The sequence below is a fragment of the Pleurodeles waltl genome, chromosome 10 (assembly GCF_031143425.1).
Source record: "Pleurodeles waltl isolate 20211129_DDA chromosome 10, aPleWal1.hap1.20221129, whole genome shotgun sequence".
NCBI lineage: Eukaryota > Metazoa > Chordata > Amphibia > Caudata > Salamandridae > Pleurodeles > Pleurodeles waltl.
In genome coordinates, this window is record NC_090449.1 from 181,961,822 (window position 1) to 181,980,459 (window position 18,638).

General features: G+C 43.1%; 1 protein-coding gene across 4 annotated transcripts in view; it reads left to right on the top strand.

Annotated features, from left to right (window-relative positions):
* The window catches only part of LOC138261322 (uncharacterized), an 888,401-nt gene that overhangs the window by 658,593 nt on the left and 211,170 nt on the right, over positions 1-18,638 (top strand). For all 4 annotated transcript variants that reach the window (XR_011199068.1, XM_069210158.1, XM_069210160.1 and 1 more), the window contains one exon: positions 9,159-9,275. Coding sequence is in view for 3 of the 4 variants with exons in the window: in XM_069210158.1 (XP_069066259.1) it covers positions 9,159-9,275 (117 nt within the window). In the remaining variant the exon portion in view is untranslated. The remainder of the gene's footprint in view (positions 1-9,158; positions 9,276-18,638) is intronic.

An 18,638-nucleotide genomic window follows, 5' to 3' on the forward strand; every position in this document is an offset into this window, starting at 1 on the left:
AGGCCCAGCACCCTTAGCGTCGTTCTCACCAAAATCCAGTATCAAGGCTAAAACATCGGTATCATAACCTGCAATATCCTGGACTCACCGCTCAGGAGGCTAAGCCCAAAACTGCACTGTGTCCAGAACACGCAGATGAAAGGGAGCATCCGAGAGGAAGTCAGGTGTGACATCAGCACATTTACAGTGAACCCCAGCAAATGCAGGAGGTCTGTCCTCAGTCTGGAGGTGGGAGACTACAGCCTGGGGTGAGTCTGACTTCAAAAGCCAGGCATCGAGATAATGAAAGACTGAGACCCCTGATCTGCACAGATGAGCTGCGACCACCACCATCACCTGGCTGAACACCCAAGGGGTTCTGGTAAGGCCAAAATGAATCACAGTAATCACTGGGAGCAGGCATGACGTGGATATGGAAATACACGTCCTGAAGTCCAACACTACCATCCAGTCTCCCGGGCCCAGGGCAGATGGAACCTGAGCAAGAGTGAGCAATTTGAACTTCTCCTTCTTGAGAAAGAGGTTGAGGGATCGAAAGTCTAGGATAGGGCGAAGGCCCATGTCCTTTTTGGGCACCAGAAAGTAGTGGGAATAACAACCACAAGCTAATTCTGGCATAGGGGTCCTCTCGGTTGCTCCCGTGGCTAACAGAGATGTAACTTCCTGTCAGAGAAATGCCAAGTGATCCTCCATCACCCGATTGTAGGATGGTGGCAAGGATGGTTGGGTAGTCTCGAAGTGGAGGGAGTATCCACTTCGGCCTATCTGCAAAACCCATCTGTTTGACGTGATGTACTGCTAGCAGAGCAGGTGATAGCCGATCCTGCCTCCGACTGGTGCCTGGTGGGGAATTGTCAGACTAGAAAGGTTTGGAGGCAGCTGCAAACGGAGGGGGCAGCAGGCTGGCCAGACTGCTGGCTCCTTGATCCATGAGGACAGTGGATCCCACATCCCCGGCCAATCAGAGGTGAGGCAACATGCGTGTTATGGTGGGTGGAGGGGAACAGATGAGGCTGGGCACCCTTTCTGTAGCCACAAAAGGAGTGAAAATCAGGCTGAGGGGTATGAGGGGCCGCCACAAGGCCCAAGGACCTGGTCTTAGCATGGGAATCCTTGAAGCACTTAAGCACCAAGTCTGCTTTCTCTCTGTAGAGAAGCGTGCCATCATAGGGACTGTCCATAAGATAAACTTGGACATTGCCCGAAAAGCCAGACATCCTCTACCAGGTGTGGCACTTTAAGGCCACTGTCGAAGCAACCCATCTTCCCAGTGAGTCCGTTGTGTCCAGTCGACATCAGATTGTGAATTTTGTTTTGTCTCTCACATCAGCAACTTCTTGGGAAAGAACAGCCCATGCCTCCTCCGGGACCTGTGGCAGCACTGGCGCAACCGTACCCCACAGCGTGTGGGAATAACATCCCAAAAGGCTCCTCCCATTCCTCACCGTAACATAGCCCGTAGGAATAATTCTCAGGATGCAACACAGGGAACAAGGCCCCGGTTGGTGCTGGAGTCTGCATCATATGACACCCATATGGCTGTGTGTTAGAGTCTGCAATTATGATGGAGGTAGCGCTGTCTTGGGGCATGGGCAGCACCAGGAGCGTCAACGTCGGGACCAGGTAAGGTCAAGATAGTACAACCAGCTCTTTTCCGGATCCAGGAACGGATCCATGGGTGGCCCTGGGAGCCTAGGCTGAAGCCACTGGTGCAGAGCATGAAGGGGCCCCTTCCAACTCAGTGGAAGTCAGTGGAGTCAGATTGCCCAGAAATTAGGCGCCTGGCCTCATAATACTCCTTAAGTTGGGCAGGGGTCGCTCTGGGTCCCAGAAACTCTGGGAGTTTCGGAGTTGGCCCAGACACAGGTTCCACAGAGGGCAGCCTAGATCAACGATGCTCCTGCTCCCTCATCTCGTCGGCCGATGTGCGACATGAAGTTAGAGAACATTTCACTGTTGACGACTTCTCCTTATGCCTCAACTTATCTGATCATCCGAAGACCTGGAGTGGGACGATGACGAGGGGAGACTCTGCAACCGATCCCAAGAACTTCCTCTCAACCAAGGCAGGGACTTATGTGGAGCCAAGCACCTGGCTACCATGAGCTTTAGATGCCACTCCCAGAAAGCCTTTGGGTTTATGACCCGGCACTTGGAGCACGACTTCATATTGTGGTCATGCTCCAGACCCAAAATGCACATCAAATGCAGATCCATTATAGACATCACCTGATGGCAGGATCAACAGGGCTTGAATCTGGTCATATGCAAAGAAATCCCTGCATGCACCAGACGCAGAAATACTCAAAAACCTTCAACAAAAGTAAAAAAAGATAAGTAAAAAAATGACTGAGGTGTAGCTCTTTCTTTGGATCAGCATTGGCTGGCATGGCAAGAAATGAACTAACGTGGCACTTACATAGGTCCAGAAAAGTCATATCTGATGTGCACAATGCCAATGATGTATACAAAGCCGATCAACGCTACCTAAGTGCCTGCAGGAGTACTGCTTGAGAAAAATCTCAAGATGCAGACTGACGCCTGGGAAAATTCTAAGGTAAGGAATCTGCAACTAGTTGTCTCTATCAGATGTAAAATAACAACAATGATCAAATAATGTGAGAAAACTGGAATAAAATATTGAAATGTGAATTAACGCATGTTTCATAGTTAAGATTAATTTGGCACCTCCCTAAACATGTTTCTGAAATCAAAGGGAATTGCAGAAACTAGTGGATCTACTCTAAAGGGTAGGAGCTAGGTTGTTGTGAACATTTTGGAAAATCCAATGTGTGATTATGATATGAGTGATCAAGTCACATGAAGTTTCTGTTAATGCCCAGAGATTCAATCAGGTTCCAGGCCGGACTGCATTGTTATAGATCCAATCGAATGTGATCCTACATTCTAAACCCATGCCCTCTTAATTACAGTGTTAGAAATTGGATTATAAGTTCAGCGAGTAGGTCCTCGCCTCATTTGATAGTTACAGTCCTTGTCAAGGTGAACAACTAAAGTCACTATATAAACCTGAGCGCTTGGTAACTATGGCAAAAAGACAGACTTGACCTAGAGGGAATGTGTAAAGTATTTATGCACAACTCAAATAGTAATAAAGTCAAAATACAACACAAGGAAGATAGAGGGAAGAATAGAGTACCCGTCAATAATTTCAATGAATAAAATGGCATCAGTATGACAAAAATCCAATCAGTAGAACCTGAGCTATGGATTTTTAAAGTTTAAGGTTCAAAATAATGCCAAAAAGTATTAGACGCAAACTGCGGTAATCTGGTTGCGGTTGTTCAGTACAGGTATAACTTAACACTAACTGTGATGGAGAACGGGTGGGATATAGAAACCAGGTTCACCCATTCAAAAGTTTCATCTTTGGAATTAGCCTTTGGAATGGAAGCAAAAAATTCTCAGTGGGGGAAGGCAGCAGTTGAGTTGATAGAAGAGAACTCTACATCAATAGCCACCAAAAGAGGTGTTGGTAAATCTGCTGACTTATGTTGGAAGAGCTCCAAATGGAAGAAATTTGAATTTCACACTCACAGGCTGGATACTTTATTTGCTCTTATCTAGTAAAGACTGCTTCTTTCAAACTTAGGGTCTGATTTAGATGTTGGCAAAGGGAATACTCCGTCTCAAACATGACGGATATCCCCTCCAGCGTATTACTGTCCCCATAGGATAGAACAGGATTGTGATACGGTGGATGGGAAATCTCTTGCATGTGTGACAGAGTTTTCTGCTCCGCCAGCTTCTAAATCAGGCCCTAACTCACCTTGTTAGAGCTAGGATTCTTCCAGAGGGGCAAGGCTTCTGGATGTGGACAAATAGGGTTCCACAAGTCCGGACACTTTTTCTACGAGGTGCAGCTAAATCAGATTTGCAGGTGAGTCAAAGATAGCACCCTGAATCATTTGCCCAGCGGCAGGTCACCTTCATTGGATTGGTTTGGATGCTTGGTCCTGGTCCCCTGGTGGCTGTCAAAAGAAAAAATTACTTTTAAGTGCTAGTTTTCAAAACACTTTAGGAGGAGTACATATAGGCACTGGTCAGGGGCCCAGGACATTCAGGACTACACTTAGGGGTCTAGACTCACTCAAAATGAGGCCAGTAACAGGGTACAGGGCTGGCTGGAAAAGTATGGAAAACCCCTCCTGAAGTGTGTTCCTATAGCCTAAACAGGAGGTCAGTCTTATGCCCCCTGAAGGCCGGTTCTTTTCCTGCTTTCAAGAGGGAGAGCAAGTCCAGTCTTGGGGCTCTTCTCTGTCACAGACAGCAGCTCGAGCACTCCTCTGTTCTTCCACAGGTCCAGAAGTGATCTGAGAAGATGCCTCATTTATGCACAGTCCCAGCCTGTGGGTGGGGGGAACTCCTCGTAACTCCCTACCAGTGTGGTTAACCTTCCCAGGGGTGACCATAACAACTTTTCCAATACTTTCTGTGTGCCCTACTGCAAACAATCCCACAGTGCACCTTTCTGCCCAGAACCAAATGACAGAACCTTTCTCCTCTGTACGGAGCTCCTGTTCCGATCCTAGTGGGCTGCCCAGGGAAAGGAGAAACTCCTCCTCCCTGGTCACTCAAAACTAGTTCTGGGGTAGCTCTTCCCCCACTGGGCCTGTTACATGTCTGGCTAAGGGGCAAAATAAGAGGGTAGGCCTATGTGTTAGCTACATCTGCCTGTGACAGGTTAAGCACCTTTGAAGTTAATTAAGTTGCAGGGCACAGCCCATATGGGCAACGTGCCAGAGAAGCAGAACACCTCCCAGACCCAAGGCATTTGGTGCAGCTCTGGAAGAAAGCTCACACTATATCAAGGAAGTTATGTAGCTCCTGGGTGACAGTTGGAATCTCACACATATAAGCTTATAGTGGCTATAGGCAGGCAATAGGCAGCTTTCTAAAATTACCAATTGTAACATATTTATTACAAATCCGACTTTACGAGTTCATTGTTTGTATTAAATGTTTTAAAAAGTCCAAGAATTAACTCTATGTAGCTGTTTCCTAGGCTGAGATAGCAATGTTAGTTTGAATATTGTATTCCTATACTTTAGTTTCGTACAGCTAACACTGCTATATTGAAAACAGCCTTTTGGGCCTTTTCATGGAAAGGTCATGTTTAACATTACATTTTACATGGCCAACCCTTAAGTATCATGCACCCTGCTTTTGGGGATAGTAAAGCGAACTTAGGGGTGACATTAATATTTAAAAGGAGCGTTTAGGCTTGGCAAAGCGAGTTATTTTGACCCGTCAAATTCGCCCGTTTAAAACTGCACAGCCAGGCTACTTATGGGAGACCTGCAGTCATGCTTGCGCTGTTGCTGCAGTTGGTGGCACAATGAAGACTGCAACATACTAGTGACATTTACTTTCAGGAGTATACCCATATTACCACATTTAAGGGAGCAGCAGCATTGGTCAGCAGAGGTAAGTGCATATAATTCTATAGCTATCAAAAAAATAGGGCTCAGGAAAAAAGCCAAAACAAATCCGAGTTGACCCTGCAGAAAGGGCACATTTCCAACAAGGAAGCTGGTCAGTTTATGTTGCAAAGATTGCTATACCCATAAAAATATGCACATGTGGATACTTTATTCGAAATATGAGATAATAAAACAGCACCCTACAAAACAATACCTCTTATTGAATTTGTGTTCAGTCTCTCTGTAAGACTATGCCTGCAGTATCTGGAGAATTGTGTCATGAATAAAAAATGCATTATCCTATTTCCAGTTGATCATCCTGCCTGAAATGTTTACAAATAAATAATGTCTATTGTGTGATAATAACAAAATGGACTAAACTCAACATTCAAGGGCTGCTTTTAGAGCTGATTGACCTATGGGAAGCCTGTTATACTTTTAATAGAATTTGTTATGTTTTGTGCATGTATAATAGGATAACTAGATGTTAGCTCTAGTTTAGCACCAAGGCTTTTATAAGTTGAACTCCTGGTTTGTGCACTGGAAAATAGAGAACACCCAATTAATTCATGCTGGTCATATTGTACGTCCAGCATTAAAATATTGTGATAGTAATCAGGTAGCCATTAGCTTTTGTCACTTTAAAAGGTCTGAACATAACTTAAAGAAATGTAACAGGGCAGTAAGGTCTACTATTTGCTTGGGGGAATGACCTAGAATGTTCTGAATGTGAAGAAGCAGAAAATGCATATCCCTTTGTTGGCATAGAAATTGTTTTTCATCACCAGTACAGGTTTTCTTTTCCAGTGATCAATTCAAAATACTGCAAAACCTGAAGGATTAGTACATCATAGAATGTACCTTCTGAAACAAATGGACTCCTCTTGAAATTGTAAAGTGGATTCGTTATTCAAGAGTAAGGTTATCTAACAAAATCTTGCCAAAGCAATTTGTCAAGGTGAGAGAAAATTCACTGGCTCAGCTAAAAAACAATCCAAAACAAAAACACAAAAATGATGAGTCTACATCATTACAACAATGCTTCACACATACATTCATTCCAAAATGGTTCAAAAGCAAAATATTATTCAGCCGCTGGTTAAACCCCAATCTCGTTGTCATCCATGCCATACTTCCACGTTAACTAATTGCAGCTAAAACTTGTCCAGCAACCTGAAGCCTTTTAAAGTTTACCAACACCAAGTCCTCCTCATAGAATTTGGCATTCTTCCCAACTAACTGACTCCTCTCACCATATTAATCCATTCATTGATGAAGGGGCCAAGGTAAGAGTGATAGGCAATCCAATGAGAAACCTTATTTTTTCGCTGGACAAAAGATTCACCAATACTCCATTCCAGGAAAGGGACATTCCCCAGCACCATGATCTTGCTGGAGGCAAGTCAATAACAACTTCACTCTTAGTAGTAGTTGTGGGACAAACCGGGCTGGCATGTTGAGGGTCAGGACCTGTCTAACCATGGTCTTAGTGGCATGCTGCAAGGCGATAGAGACAGAAGTAGTAACTGTGGGAACACAACTTGGCTACTGCAAAGAGATGGACATGAAGCTAGGGCAATAGAAGCCAGCATGTGAGCTGGCCGCATGGTAACAACTGGAGCCAGGTCAGTGGAGAGAGGCTTCTCTCCTTGATTGAGGTCAGGCAGACATTTATAACAGCTGTAAATCTAGCCATAATAGGCAGCTGAGCAGTATCATCATTAACATCCTGGTAATTTCCCGTCAGAGGCGGCGGGTTGCCCAAACATGTAAAATGCAAGGCCTCCTGTTTAGGGGCCGGGAGTCTAGACTTACTCTTGCGTTTAGCAACAGCGGTGCCATTATTCGGCAGAGACAACTAGGCCACTGCTTCCAAGGGGGGAGCCGAAGGCAGGGATGGTAAAAGAGGGTTCCTCATCAGCCCAACGGGCTATAAGAGCCATTGAAGCCTCAGTGCTCTCATCGACAGGTGAAGGTGGAAGCATGGTTGGAATTCTAGCATGATCAAGAGACGACAAACGACACTCCGCTAGGTCAGTTTCGTTAGTGATGATACCTACAGCTGTCGCTACAAAAGCGTCTTCGGTCATGCCGAAAGGGCCCGATGTGGGTTTGGGAGCATACCTGCTTCTTCTTCCCCATTGTGAGAGCACAAAACCCCTGCAGCCCAAAAGGTAGTAATAAAGTCAAAGCACACAGAACAGCTGAGCCCAGGGATCACTAAACATGTAAAAGCAAGACGAGACGAGGAGGTGAAAAACAGCAGCCATGGGTCGACCTTGATGGAATGTCCCAAAGACCAAGGAGCAAAGAGACTAGGCCCAGCCCAGCCTTCGGATGGGCATATGCCACGCTGCGGGTCATCAAGATGCGCTATATAGCGCTTGTGGCAGCAGCAATTGGCAGCAGGAGAGGTGTTGAAGGGGCCACCTCCGTATCCCCTGTGGCGCCTGGGACAGGTGGTCCCTGGTGAAAATGCTACTGTGCTGCCAGTCCTCAGGATGTGCTATACAGCCCTTGTGGCAGCAACAGAATGGCAGCAGGTGCGGTGTTTAAGGAGCCCCCTTCTAAGCCGCTGGGCTGTCTAGGGCAGGTAGTTCCTGCTGAAAATGCTCCTGCGCTGCGGGTCCTAAGGATGCGCTTTATAGTGCCTGTGGCAGCAACAGATAGGCAGGTGGTGAGGTGTTGAAGGGGCCGCCTCCGTAGTCCCTTTGGCGTCTGGGACAGGTAGTCCCTGGTGAAAATGCTCATATCAGTAAGACCCCAAGTCTGATTGTCAGATACCAGGAGCGTAGGATGGCAAAAGTACTCATAACAAGGTTTGGTTTAAAGCTGGTGAAATATTTCCACCATATATTCGGACAATAATGTGCTACATCGTATATTGCTGGTTAATAGCTCTTTGTTGATAGACAGATATTTTCCTTGATTACATAAGTATCGCACGTTTCACCTCTGAGCATATCCTATAATTAAATATGTACTCGAAGGAAAAGGATGTCACTTCTATGAAGAAATGATAAGATGAAGTTATCTTTTGTTGTTTCCAGTCCACAACCAAGCACAGCTGCAAAGAGATTGAAATTACTCTGATCACATAAGTTCTCAAACAAAAATAGAAATGTTTGTCAACAGGTTTCTGGTGTCTGGGGTTTTAATTTCTCAAACCATTCCATCTGCAGTTGGTTGGAAATCAGACGTTCTGGTTGAATACTCTTTATGCTATAAGTCATGAAACGGTCTAACTACGAAACGTGGATATGAATATATTATCAAATTGGCTCCCATTGAGAAATATTATTCAAATATTTGTAACTTTTATGTGTTGAATCAATATATTATTTTTGTTATGGATGGCATCCGTATTCTTTTATTTTTTTCTTTCAACAATTAATATGTTTTCTCCTTTAAGGACTGCAGTATTTCTTCACTAGGATCATTTCATTCTCAACACATCAATTGTAATTGACTGCTGTCATGTGCCAGCTTGCTAACCTGACAATATATATGAGATTATTTATTTCATTTTTGCTGCAATGGAAATATGAAATAATAAACCAAGGGATTGCAAAAGGTTTAAACATTCTTCAAGTAAGGCGCTATCGTTTCTTTCACGTATTTTAGGATCTGTTCACATTGCACTTTGAAATCGAAAACTACAACTATTCTTTAAACTAAAGTCTGTTATTTTTGCTGCTCTTTCCAACATAATAGATCACTGAAGAATTGAGTTTCATTCAGAAGGTGGATCATGTCTTGCTTAATTACAAACTCACGCACAACCTTGAAGCACTGAAGGCTTTACTAATTGAAGACAGAATTGATGTACAGGTACTGCACTTCTTTAACTGTTCAAAGGTATTTCTTTAGAACTAACCAATAAATAATAATATATCCTAACCTACCCAAATGATTGCATTTTCCTGCGACTAGAAGAATTACTGTGTAGTGCATAATTGTAAGTGATCTAAGAGTTCTAGACGTTAGATGTAGTCCAAAACGTAGCTACAAATTGTGCACCAAAGTCTTGCGAATCCTATGGTATTTTGCAAACCACCCTATATACTAACAGATCGTTCACAAAATACTAAATCACCGTGGGTTGCATTTGCACCTATCTAATGAATATTAATGAGCTAGATCACAAAATACACCTCACTACGATTCTCTGTGGGCTAGTGACCTGCGTGGGTCAACAGATTGCCATGTCTGTGATTGTTTTGAAATAAAGCAAGTTACAAATAAATGGAGCCTCTTTTCATTAAAGGAAAATAGAATATGTTTAAAACAAGGAAAAGTCTATAAAGCTTTTTTAACAGTAGGCAGTGGTCTTGGGACCACTGCCTTCTCCTAAAATGTTTTTAGGGGAAGGTATCTTTTTGAGGACCCTTCCTATTTTGGAATGGGTCACCACCTCATTTCGGGTGTCTGTAGAATATTAATGTTTTACAACCAGATTTTGGTTGCAAAGCATTAATAAATATACAAATTTGCCATTTTTGAAGGACTGCCCTAAACACGCACCTTCTAAGTAGCAACTCCTTATGATTTCCTAAAATCATTCAGCGATCCTGTAACATGTTACTGAATTGCTATGTGTGTTTAACGCGAACCATATTTTCTTGTCTTAAACCCATCAATTTACCAGCAATTTGTGACTAGAAAATGTGTTAGTAAATCCGTCCCAAGGTCCCCTCACCTGCACCAACCTGCTCATTGTTTATTAGATGCTGATTATACTCAATTCATCTTGAGGGCCTTTAGCCATGTCCCTGAGTTCAAAGGTACAATAGTTTCTCACTAGAGCCATCTAATGTGGACTTCACACATCGCTACCTCAGATTCCCTGATTTGCTCCACAGCAATTTCTCCTCCTTCTGCCCTACATGTTTTTACTTTAAAACATTCCCATGCTTAACATAGGTTAATCTTTTAAACACTGCCTGAATCATCTAATTCACCTATACCTCCATAGCTCCATCAGGGAGAGGTCCCTTTCTAGCTTTAACATATTTTCCACATTGCACTCATGGCACATATAGCTGCAAATTATTTTTTGTTCCATCTGCATCTCCACAGATCAGGGGATTGAAATGCTCTTAACTCTGTTTGCTTTTGTCCTTTTACTAGCCATGCAGCAACTATTATTTGCCATTATTCACTAGTCTGTTTGTGAAACATCATTGTTATATTTAGAATATCAGACTGTCTTCTGGTGGTACAATGCTAACACATAATAAAATATTGGTACAATATTGTCTAATACACAATTTCTCAACTGCCTCCTTCAACATATAATTTGGTCTACCCTTAAGCATGTTGACAGCAGCAGCATTGTATGTGGGACGAGACTAGGGAAAATACCAATGTTTTGTACTGAAGTTTGGGGAACAAATGTTGATATTTTGGGATTGGTTCTTATTTCACTGTGATGTTGTACAGCAGTAAAATCAAGCTCATGGACTTGAACCCCTAGATTTCATGAGTCAACAATTTCCACAGGAATTCCAGTGCCCTTTTCTCTGTCTGCGAATGCATGTGACTTATGGATTGTGGAATACTGTGACATGATCCTGTATCAGATCAGCTCTAGCAATGTTGGGTGTAATGGATCATATTTGGAAGAAGCTGCTTTTTACTTATTCATGAAATACTAATCTCTGCAGAGTGGCTGCTTCAGAATGCTACAATTTGATAGATGTTTCACCACAAGGCGGGATGAAATGTGAGTGACAGGTGTGTGAAAGAGAAAGAGATGGTAGAAAGAAATGAATGGATGTCATTTGGGTATCAGATATCAAAATAAGCAGTACAGTAATGAACAAGCTTTTGACAAACAGAAATAATTGACATTTACTTCCTTAATTTCTTTGAAGAGGCTACATTCTGCACATTTTAGTTCCTTTGGTATTCTGTTTGATAACTGTACTCCAAGGTAGACAAATGTCAGAACTCTACATTATTCTTTCTTTTTATGGTCTGGCTTGACAGTACAGGTGTCTAAAGACAATTATGTGAGAATCACCAGTAGAGGGGCTTTGGCTCCACTCACATATTGGGAGCTAGGAGTACATGTTTTGCTTAGGCAGAAGTTGTGTACTTCCACATAAAAAGTGTGTTCTCTCAACTCAGCGGCTGCCGTTTTGTTTATTTAACCAGATACCTGAGCTTAAACTTTCAGGGGCATACACAGGATTCTGTAATGCTATTAAAATGCCTTAGATAACTTGATTATTTAGCATGTTTTTCTCTAGCTGCAGCTCAGATTGGAGGAGGGCAGTGATTAGTTTTTCAAGTCCTACTGAGATGGGCTATCAGGCCCATGCGAAGAGACCTGCAACTCAAAAGATTTGTGTGCTTCCAATAAACAGAATACTTGTATTGCAGTATTTTGGCTTGTGTCAAGGATTATACTTGACAGAGTAGGACCAAGTTGGTTACGGTGGCAAGTCACTAAACAGAAATGCTTGTATTGCAGTGTTTGCCTTGTGGCAAGGATTATTTTTAGCAGAGCAGGACTGAGTAGGTTACAGTGGCAAGCCAACGATAATGGCTATAGGTCAATGATAAAGGTTATAGGTCTAATTGTTTATAAATAAAAGGTACAATAAAGGCATTGAAAAACATATGTTAAAGGCAATAGGTATTTATGAGTGGATTGTTATTATTCTGAATTAAGGCCTACAGATAGATTATTTGTTACATGAAATCTGCTAGATTGCCTTAGTTTGTGAGGGCTTTGGTGTTGGTTATCCCCGTGACAAATCATGAGCATAGAAGATTTGCAGTGGTAAAGCTAGTAGCCTTTTAACAGTGGATTGCTGTCCCACTATGTTAAAGACCATATGAGGTATTTGGTTACAGGTAATTTCACAGATTACCATTATAGGGAAGGGTAATGTTGTAGGCCACACTCTATGACAAACCTTGGGAGTATAGCTTAATTGTGATGATTTTTGTTAGGCTCTTATGGGAGGGGCTATACGTTGTTTTGCCAATTGTAATTTTGCACATATTTGTAATTTTATAAATGTATGTCTCATGTGTGCCATCTTCTGAGCACTTCCATAGGCCTGGGCTGTATTTAATGTCAAGCAATTGCTAAAGAGTAGAGGCCATATCAGTTCACTGAGAAAGGTATGTCAGATTCCTTAGGTGTGATCCGTTTATTATGAAAAGGTCTAACAAGCAAGTAGGCCTTACTTACTTATTATGAAAAGTATTGGTTAAAGGCAAACAGCTTTTATGAGTGGATTATTATTACACTGTGGTAAAGCCTTTAGGCAGACATTTTGTTACATGGAATCTTGCAGATTACTGTAGTTGGAAAGGATTTTAGTGCTGGTGACGCATCTGATGAAGCTAGGGGGATTGTCATATTGCAGTATGGTAATTCCTATTTGACTCTATTAGTAGAGATTTTATATTGTTTTGACCATTGTGTTTTGTACTCATTTGTAGGTTTATTACAAGATACCTGATATTTGCATTAAGGAAAGTCTTACGAAACAATACAGTAGGCCTGAGTTGCTCATAGCGACAAAGCAATGATAAAGGTTATAGGCTTGATTGTTAATAAAGAAAGGTAGACCTGATATAGTGATTGTGAAAAGCATATTTTGAGTCAGTAGACATTTCAGGGTGGATTGTTGTGTTTTGAAGCCAACGGATGGGTATTTTGTTACATGGAATTTCACAGATTACCGTAGCAGCAAACATTTTGGTGCTGGTTGCCCCCTCTGAATACCTCCTCTGAGTATAGAAAATTTGTTCTATGAGAATCCTTTCTAGGCCCTCCTAGTAGAGATAGAATTTTGCTTTGCCAACTATAAATTTGAATACTATGCCATTTTATGATTGTATGCCTGATGGTTGCCTTGTGGGAACGCTTATGCTCAGTAAAATCATCAACTACTTATGGTGATAAGACAATAATAACAGCTACAGACCTGACTGTTTCACTAGGAAAATAATTTTATTGTTGCCATATGTCTGATCTGCCATAGGTCTGAACTGTTTATTTTGAAAGGTGCTTATAAACACATTAGGCTTAACATACTGACTCAAAAGCATGTGTTAAAATCAAGAAGCATTTAAGAAAGGCATGTTATTTATCTATATTATTAAAACCTATAGATTGGTACTTTTTTTACACGAAATGTCAAATTACCTTTGTATGGAATGATTTTGTATTGGTTACTATCTCTGACAAAACCCAGAGGGCGAAAATAAACACTGTAGGAATTCTTGCTAGAATCTCAATTTAGATGTCTATCAAAATCTTTTAATAAAAACAAATCACTAAATAATACATGCTTCTATATATATATATATATATATATATATATATATATATATATATATATATATATATCTTTGGACCCAAGATGTTCTGCAATTGGTCTGCCTTAGTGTTGCTCTGCGTCTATCCATGACAGCAATCTGCATCGGGTGGGTAATGGTTCAGTCTGCATCACTAATTGGCTTTTTTGCCCTGTGAATGGTGGCATTTTCTGGTAACGTCTGTAAATCCACCTGGAAATAAGTGTACTTTAGTATCAGGGCTTGTTGGTCCTTTGTTTATTTTTTTATTTTCTCCTTTTATAGTTTCTCTTTTAATGTTTTGTAAGAGGATATTACAGCTCTCCAGGCAGTGTTAATGCTTTGCTTGCTTAGCACTTATTTCATTTAAAGTATATCACATTCCACAAGGCCACTTCCTCTAAACCAGGAATTTTGATTTCCATAATGTCTGATTGTTTTATTGTTCCATGACGCTTTGGCTCTATATGTAGCAGCCATGCTTGAACTCCTAAAGCAACAATAAACAACTTACAATAGCTTTGCATGGTGGACATCCACAGATAAGTTTAGTTTTGTCATTGCAAACATATACCCGCCATGTTTAGATGGCAGCTTGTTTTCTTTTTTTCTAATTGTATTCTTTAAATTATCTTGCATCTTTTGTTGAGTTTGTATGTGTTTTATTGTGGTTGTGCCAGAAGGTGATTGGAAAGATGAATCAGAGGTTTGATGAATGGATGCCTGAGTGTAAAGATGATGTGTATGATTACTCATTCAGTGTTTACACCCATCAGTGACACAGATGACACTTTCATTCATAAGCTAGACTTAGTATATTTCTTACTTTCAGCAGGTATGAATGTCAATATTGACTGATGTTTCACGGCTGTTGTCTGTATACACAGTCAGAGTGCAAAAATGCTCCTTTAGAGGCTGTGGAGAATTGTAGACAGTGTGTTAATTGTCTCCATCTGTTTTACATCTGTGCTGATTATCACATCTGAAGAAATTACAGTAGTTCCCTATGTTTTGTTCTTTGAGCGGTTCGTATAACAGAGCACCACATGCATAACATGCCTGTTTGAGGCTTGCCTAATTTTTTGTTCAATAATACTAATTCCAGTGCTACCACATTGGCGCTACAATATTGGTTCAGCCTGTTTCGAACAGTTTTTGAGGCATTGTGTTTTACTGCTTATATGTACATCTAACCTTAAATGAGGTCAAAAGTTTACTAAATTTGATCCTGCTTACGACAGAAAAAGTGATGCTATCATGGATTTTTCATATATTATGAAATATGCAGGCTAATTTTGATCAAGTTGTTATTTCTATGTATATTCATTAGAAGGCCTAGCAACAGGAAATTGCAGAAAGAAAACCTCACTTGTGATAGCCCAGACTATTTCCTTTTTTGTCAAGATGGGATATGCAAGTTGCTTCTTTATCATTCCTGGGCTTAGTAGCAAATATTTTAATAACATAAACAACATTCAGGATAAATGGCAAGTTTTGATGACTCGCAGACTCCTGACCTTAATACTTGAACAAGATTTTGATATTTTCAGAAGACTTCAATGGGAAGTATCTGAGATTATTTAGCACTAACGTATTAGCTGTTGAGTCTGATTAAGGACTAATTTTCTATGATAGAGGGAAAAAACAGAACAAACTGTTACAGTGCTGTTAATCTAAGATGAAGATGAGCATCAAATGCAAGCATATGATATACAGTATCCTATCAGAGCTAGATTTCGAGCAAAGACTCTTGAAAATGTTAGCTGTGGAGGATTAGCAGTTTCACATTTGGTCAAGTAATGTACTGTCTGTAGAAAGTATTTTTTGTGAAGACTAACAATGTGCTATAGATGCCTCTGTATTCATAAGGGTGGAGTAGAAGAAGAGAGAGGTGTTCACATATAATCAGTCCCTCTTGGTTTTATTTTGTGTTAATAAAACATTTTCTCATATGTCCAGTAGAGGTATGTTCACACTCTGAAGAGGATTTAACCCTGATTGCCCGACAACCTGTAAACTTTGATAATTTTGAAGTCACGGAATTACTGTATGTTCCATGAACTTGGGGATACCATTAAAATTGGTGACAGGCCAATAATTTAATAAACATTTAGGATCTCTATGTGGTTCTATCTGAAAGAGACGTCTAGGTGCAGATTCCTTACCTTAGAATTTCCCTCAGGCGTCAGACTGGATCCGGAGATTTTTCTTTGAGCAAAACCCTTGGGCATTGGTAGATGGCGTCGGTCAACTCTGCGTGCATCATTAGCATCGTAGTCGCCGTGATGACATCGGTAGTAGTTCATAGACGCCGCCTCAGCGCAGTGATGTCAGTTCTTTTCTTTCCATGCCACGCGCTGATCCAGAGAGAGCTACCCTGGTCTCTTTTTGACCGACTTCGACCACATTGTCGAGTTTTCTGTGAGTTTTTTGGTGCGTCGAGGATGTGCCGAAGACTGGTTTCAAGCCGTGCAGGGACTGTCACCGTATGATGCTGGTGACAGATCCACATCAGGTTTGTTTGTAGTGCCTGGAGCGCGACCACGACCCGAAGTCGTGCTCCGAGTGCACCCAAAGCCCTTGAAGGAGCATTCTCTCAAGCTCATTGCGGCCCGGCGCTCGACTCCCCATAGGTCCCGGTCTCTCGCGAGAGGAAGGTCTCCATCATTCTGCCTCCTCCAAATCTTCGGGCACAGGTAAGAAAAAGAAGTCGTCGAAGTGGTGCTGTAGCCCTTCAACTTCGCCCCATCTCTCGGCCGATGCAACGCGGAACGAGCGTCGACGCTCAAGGCCTCGGTCCTCGGAGCCTGTTCTGGTTCTGCTCCACGCTTCCCCGAATTTCCGGGAGACGGAGCGACCCCCGCCCTACTTAAAGAGTTGTATGAGGCCATGCGCCTCATTTTTTTGGCAGACCAACCCCGATACGGCACCTTTGGGCTCAAAGAGGCCATCGGGTTCTGCGCTGGCGGCTTTGGCTCCGGCCACTGAGGTCACGGATCCGCACTGATGCCGGTCGTACCACTGATACCTTCCCCGGCCCGGTTCGATTTAGAACAACTCGATGTCGGTAGTTGCTACTATTGACGTCGACCTGATCCTTATCCCCGATGACTCGGAGTCAGAGCAGCATCAGTTGACGCCGCCTCTATCCTTGATGGAGCCTACTCTCCCCAGGTCGGATTTGGACACTTTTTCCTATGGGTACGAATTCTGGGAAGGATTGGAGGGGTCCCTGGACCCTTATAAATACCACGATGACCCATCTTTGGACTGGGCACAGGAATTGGGCGAGGCCAGTGGACTGGACATTTCTCCAGATGCTGGCATGTTGTCTCCTCCTACTGTGGCTATGGCGGACGGAGCGACTTATGCTATGGTGGTCAGTAGGGCGGCTGAGGTCATTGGCCTCGAGCTACTTACTGTAGAGGTCAGGTCCAATCTCCTGACAGAGGAGCTTCAACCAGGGGCTTCCACATCTGAGCCCCTTTTACCATTCAATGAAGCCCTCACCAATGTCTTTTTGGGTACTTGGTCCAAACCCAACACAGGGGCTCCTGTGAATAGGACTATCACACGCTGCCATCGGCCTGCCCTGAACGACCCTAAATTCCTGTCCCAACACCCCATGCCTGAGTCTTTTCATCCAGCCTACTTCTTCCTCAGGCGCATTCCCTTCCGCACCCCCGGATAGGAAATCAAAAAGGCTGGAACAATTTGGGAAGAAGATGTTTTTTTCCTCCAGCCTCGCGCTGCGGTCTGTGAACACCGCATGCCTTTTGGGCCGCTATACCCACTCTCTGTAGGATAAGGTTGCGCAAGTTCTGCCGCAGATACCGGAGGAGACCCGTGCTATTGTCTCCCAAACTGTCAACAATGGGAGAGATGCAGCAAAGTTTACGATCCGATGTGGGCTGGACACCACGCCTTGTTGTGTACTTTTTATCAGGGGATGTCTAACAGTCTCTCAAGAACATGCTCTTTGATGGCTCCTGTCTCTTTGGAGACAAAGCAGACTTGGCCTTGGAGAGATTCAAGTATTCTCGGGCTATGGCTCGGTCCCTTGGTCTTTTGCTGCCCCTTGCCCCCATCAGTCTGCTTTTTGCCACTTTTGTGGCCACAGAAGGGGCTCCCTGTTGCGTCTCCCACCCAACCACCATGCCACCGTGTCACCCATGCTGTGGGTGGGGACATGGAATCACACATGGGCGTGGGACAGGAAGCCAGAGGTCTTCACAATCCACTCCTGCCCCTGCTGCAGCCTCCAAACCCTCCTAGTCCGTCCCATCCCTCCGATCCAGTTGGCGGCAGGATTCGCCATCACCTGCCCCATTGGGAAACCATCACTATGGACAGGTGGCTTTTGCAGATAGTCTGAAAGGGCTGTTCCCTCCCTTTCGAATCTGCCCCACCGGCCATGCTTCCATCACTCAGCCAACTTCCGGAGGATCATTTGGCACTTCTCCGCCAGGAAGTCGCGCCTCTCTTGGCCAAGGGAGCTATAGAGAAGGTCTCTCTGCCAGAAGTCGGTTGTGGTTGTTATTCCTGCTACTTTCTAGTGCCAAAAAAGGACAAAGGCTTACGTCCTATCCTAGACCTTCTGGACCTCAACTACTTTCTCAAGAAGGAGAAATTAAAAATGCTCACGCTGGCTCAGGTTCTGTCTGCCTTAGACCCAGGAGACTGAATGGTAGCGTTGGACTTGCAGGACGCTTATTTACACATCCCCATCCTGCCTGCCCACAGGTGTTACCTACGATTTGTGGTAGGTCACAAGCGCCATCAGTTTACCTTGCTCCCCTTCGACCTTACCAGCGGCCCTCAAGTGTACACGAAAGTGATGGTGGTGGTTGCAGCTCATGTGTGCAGGTTAGG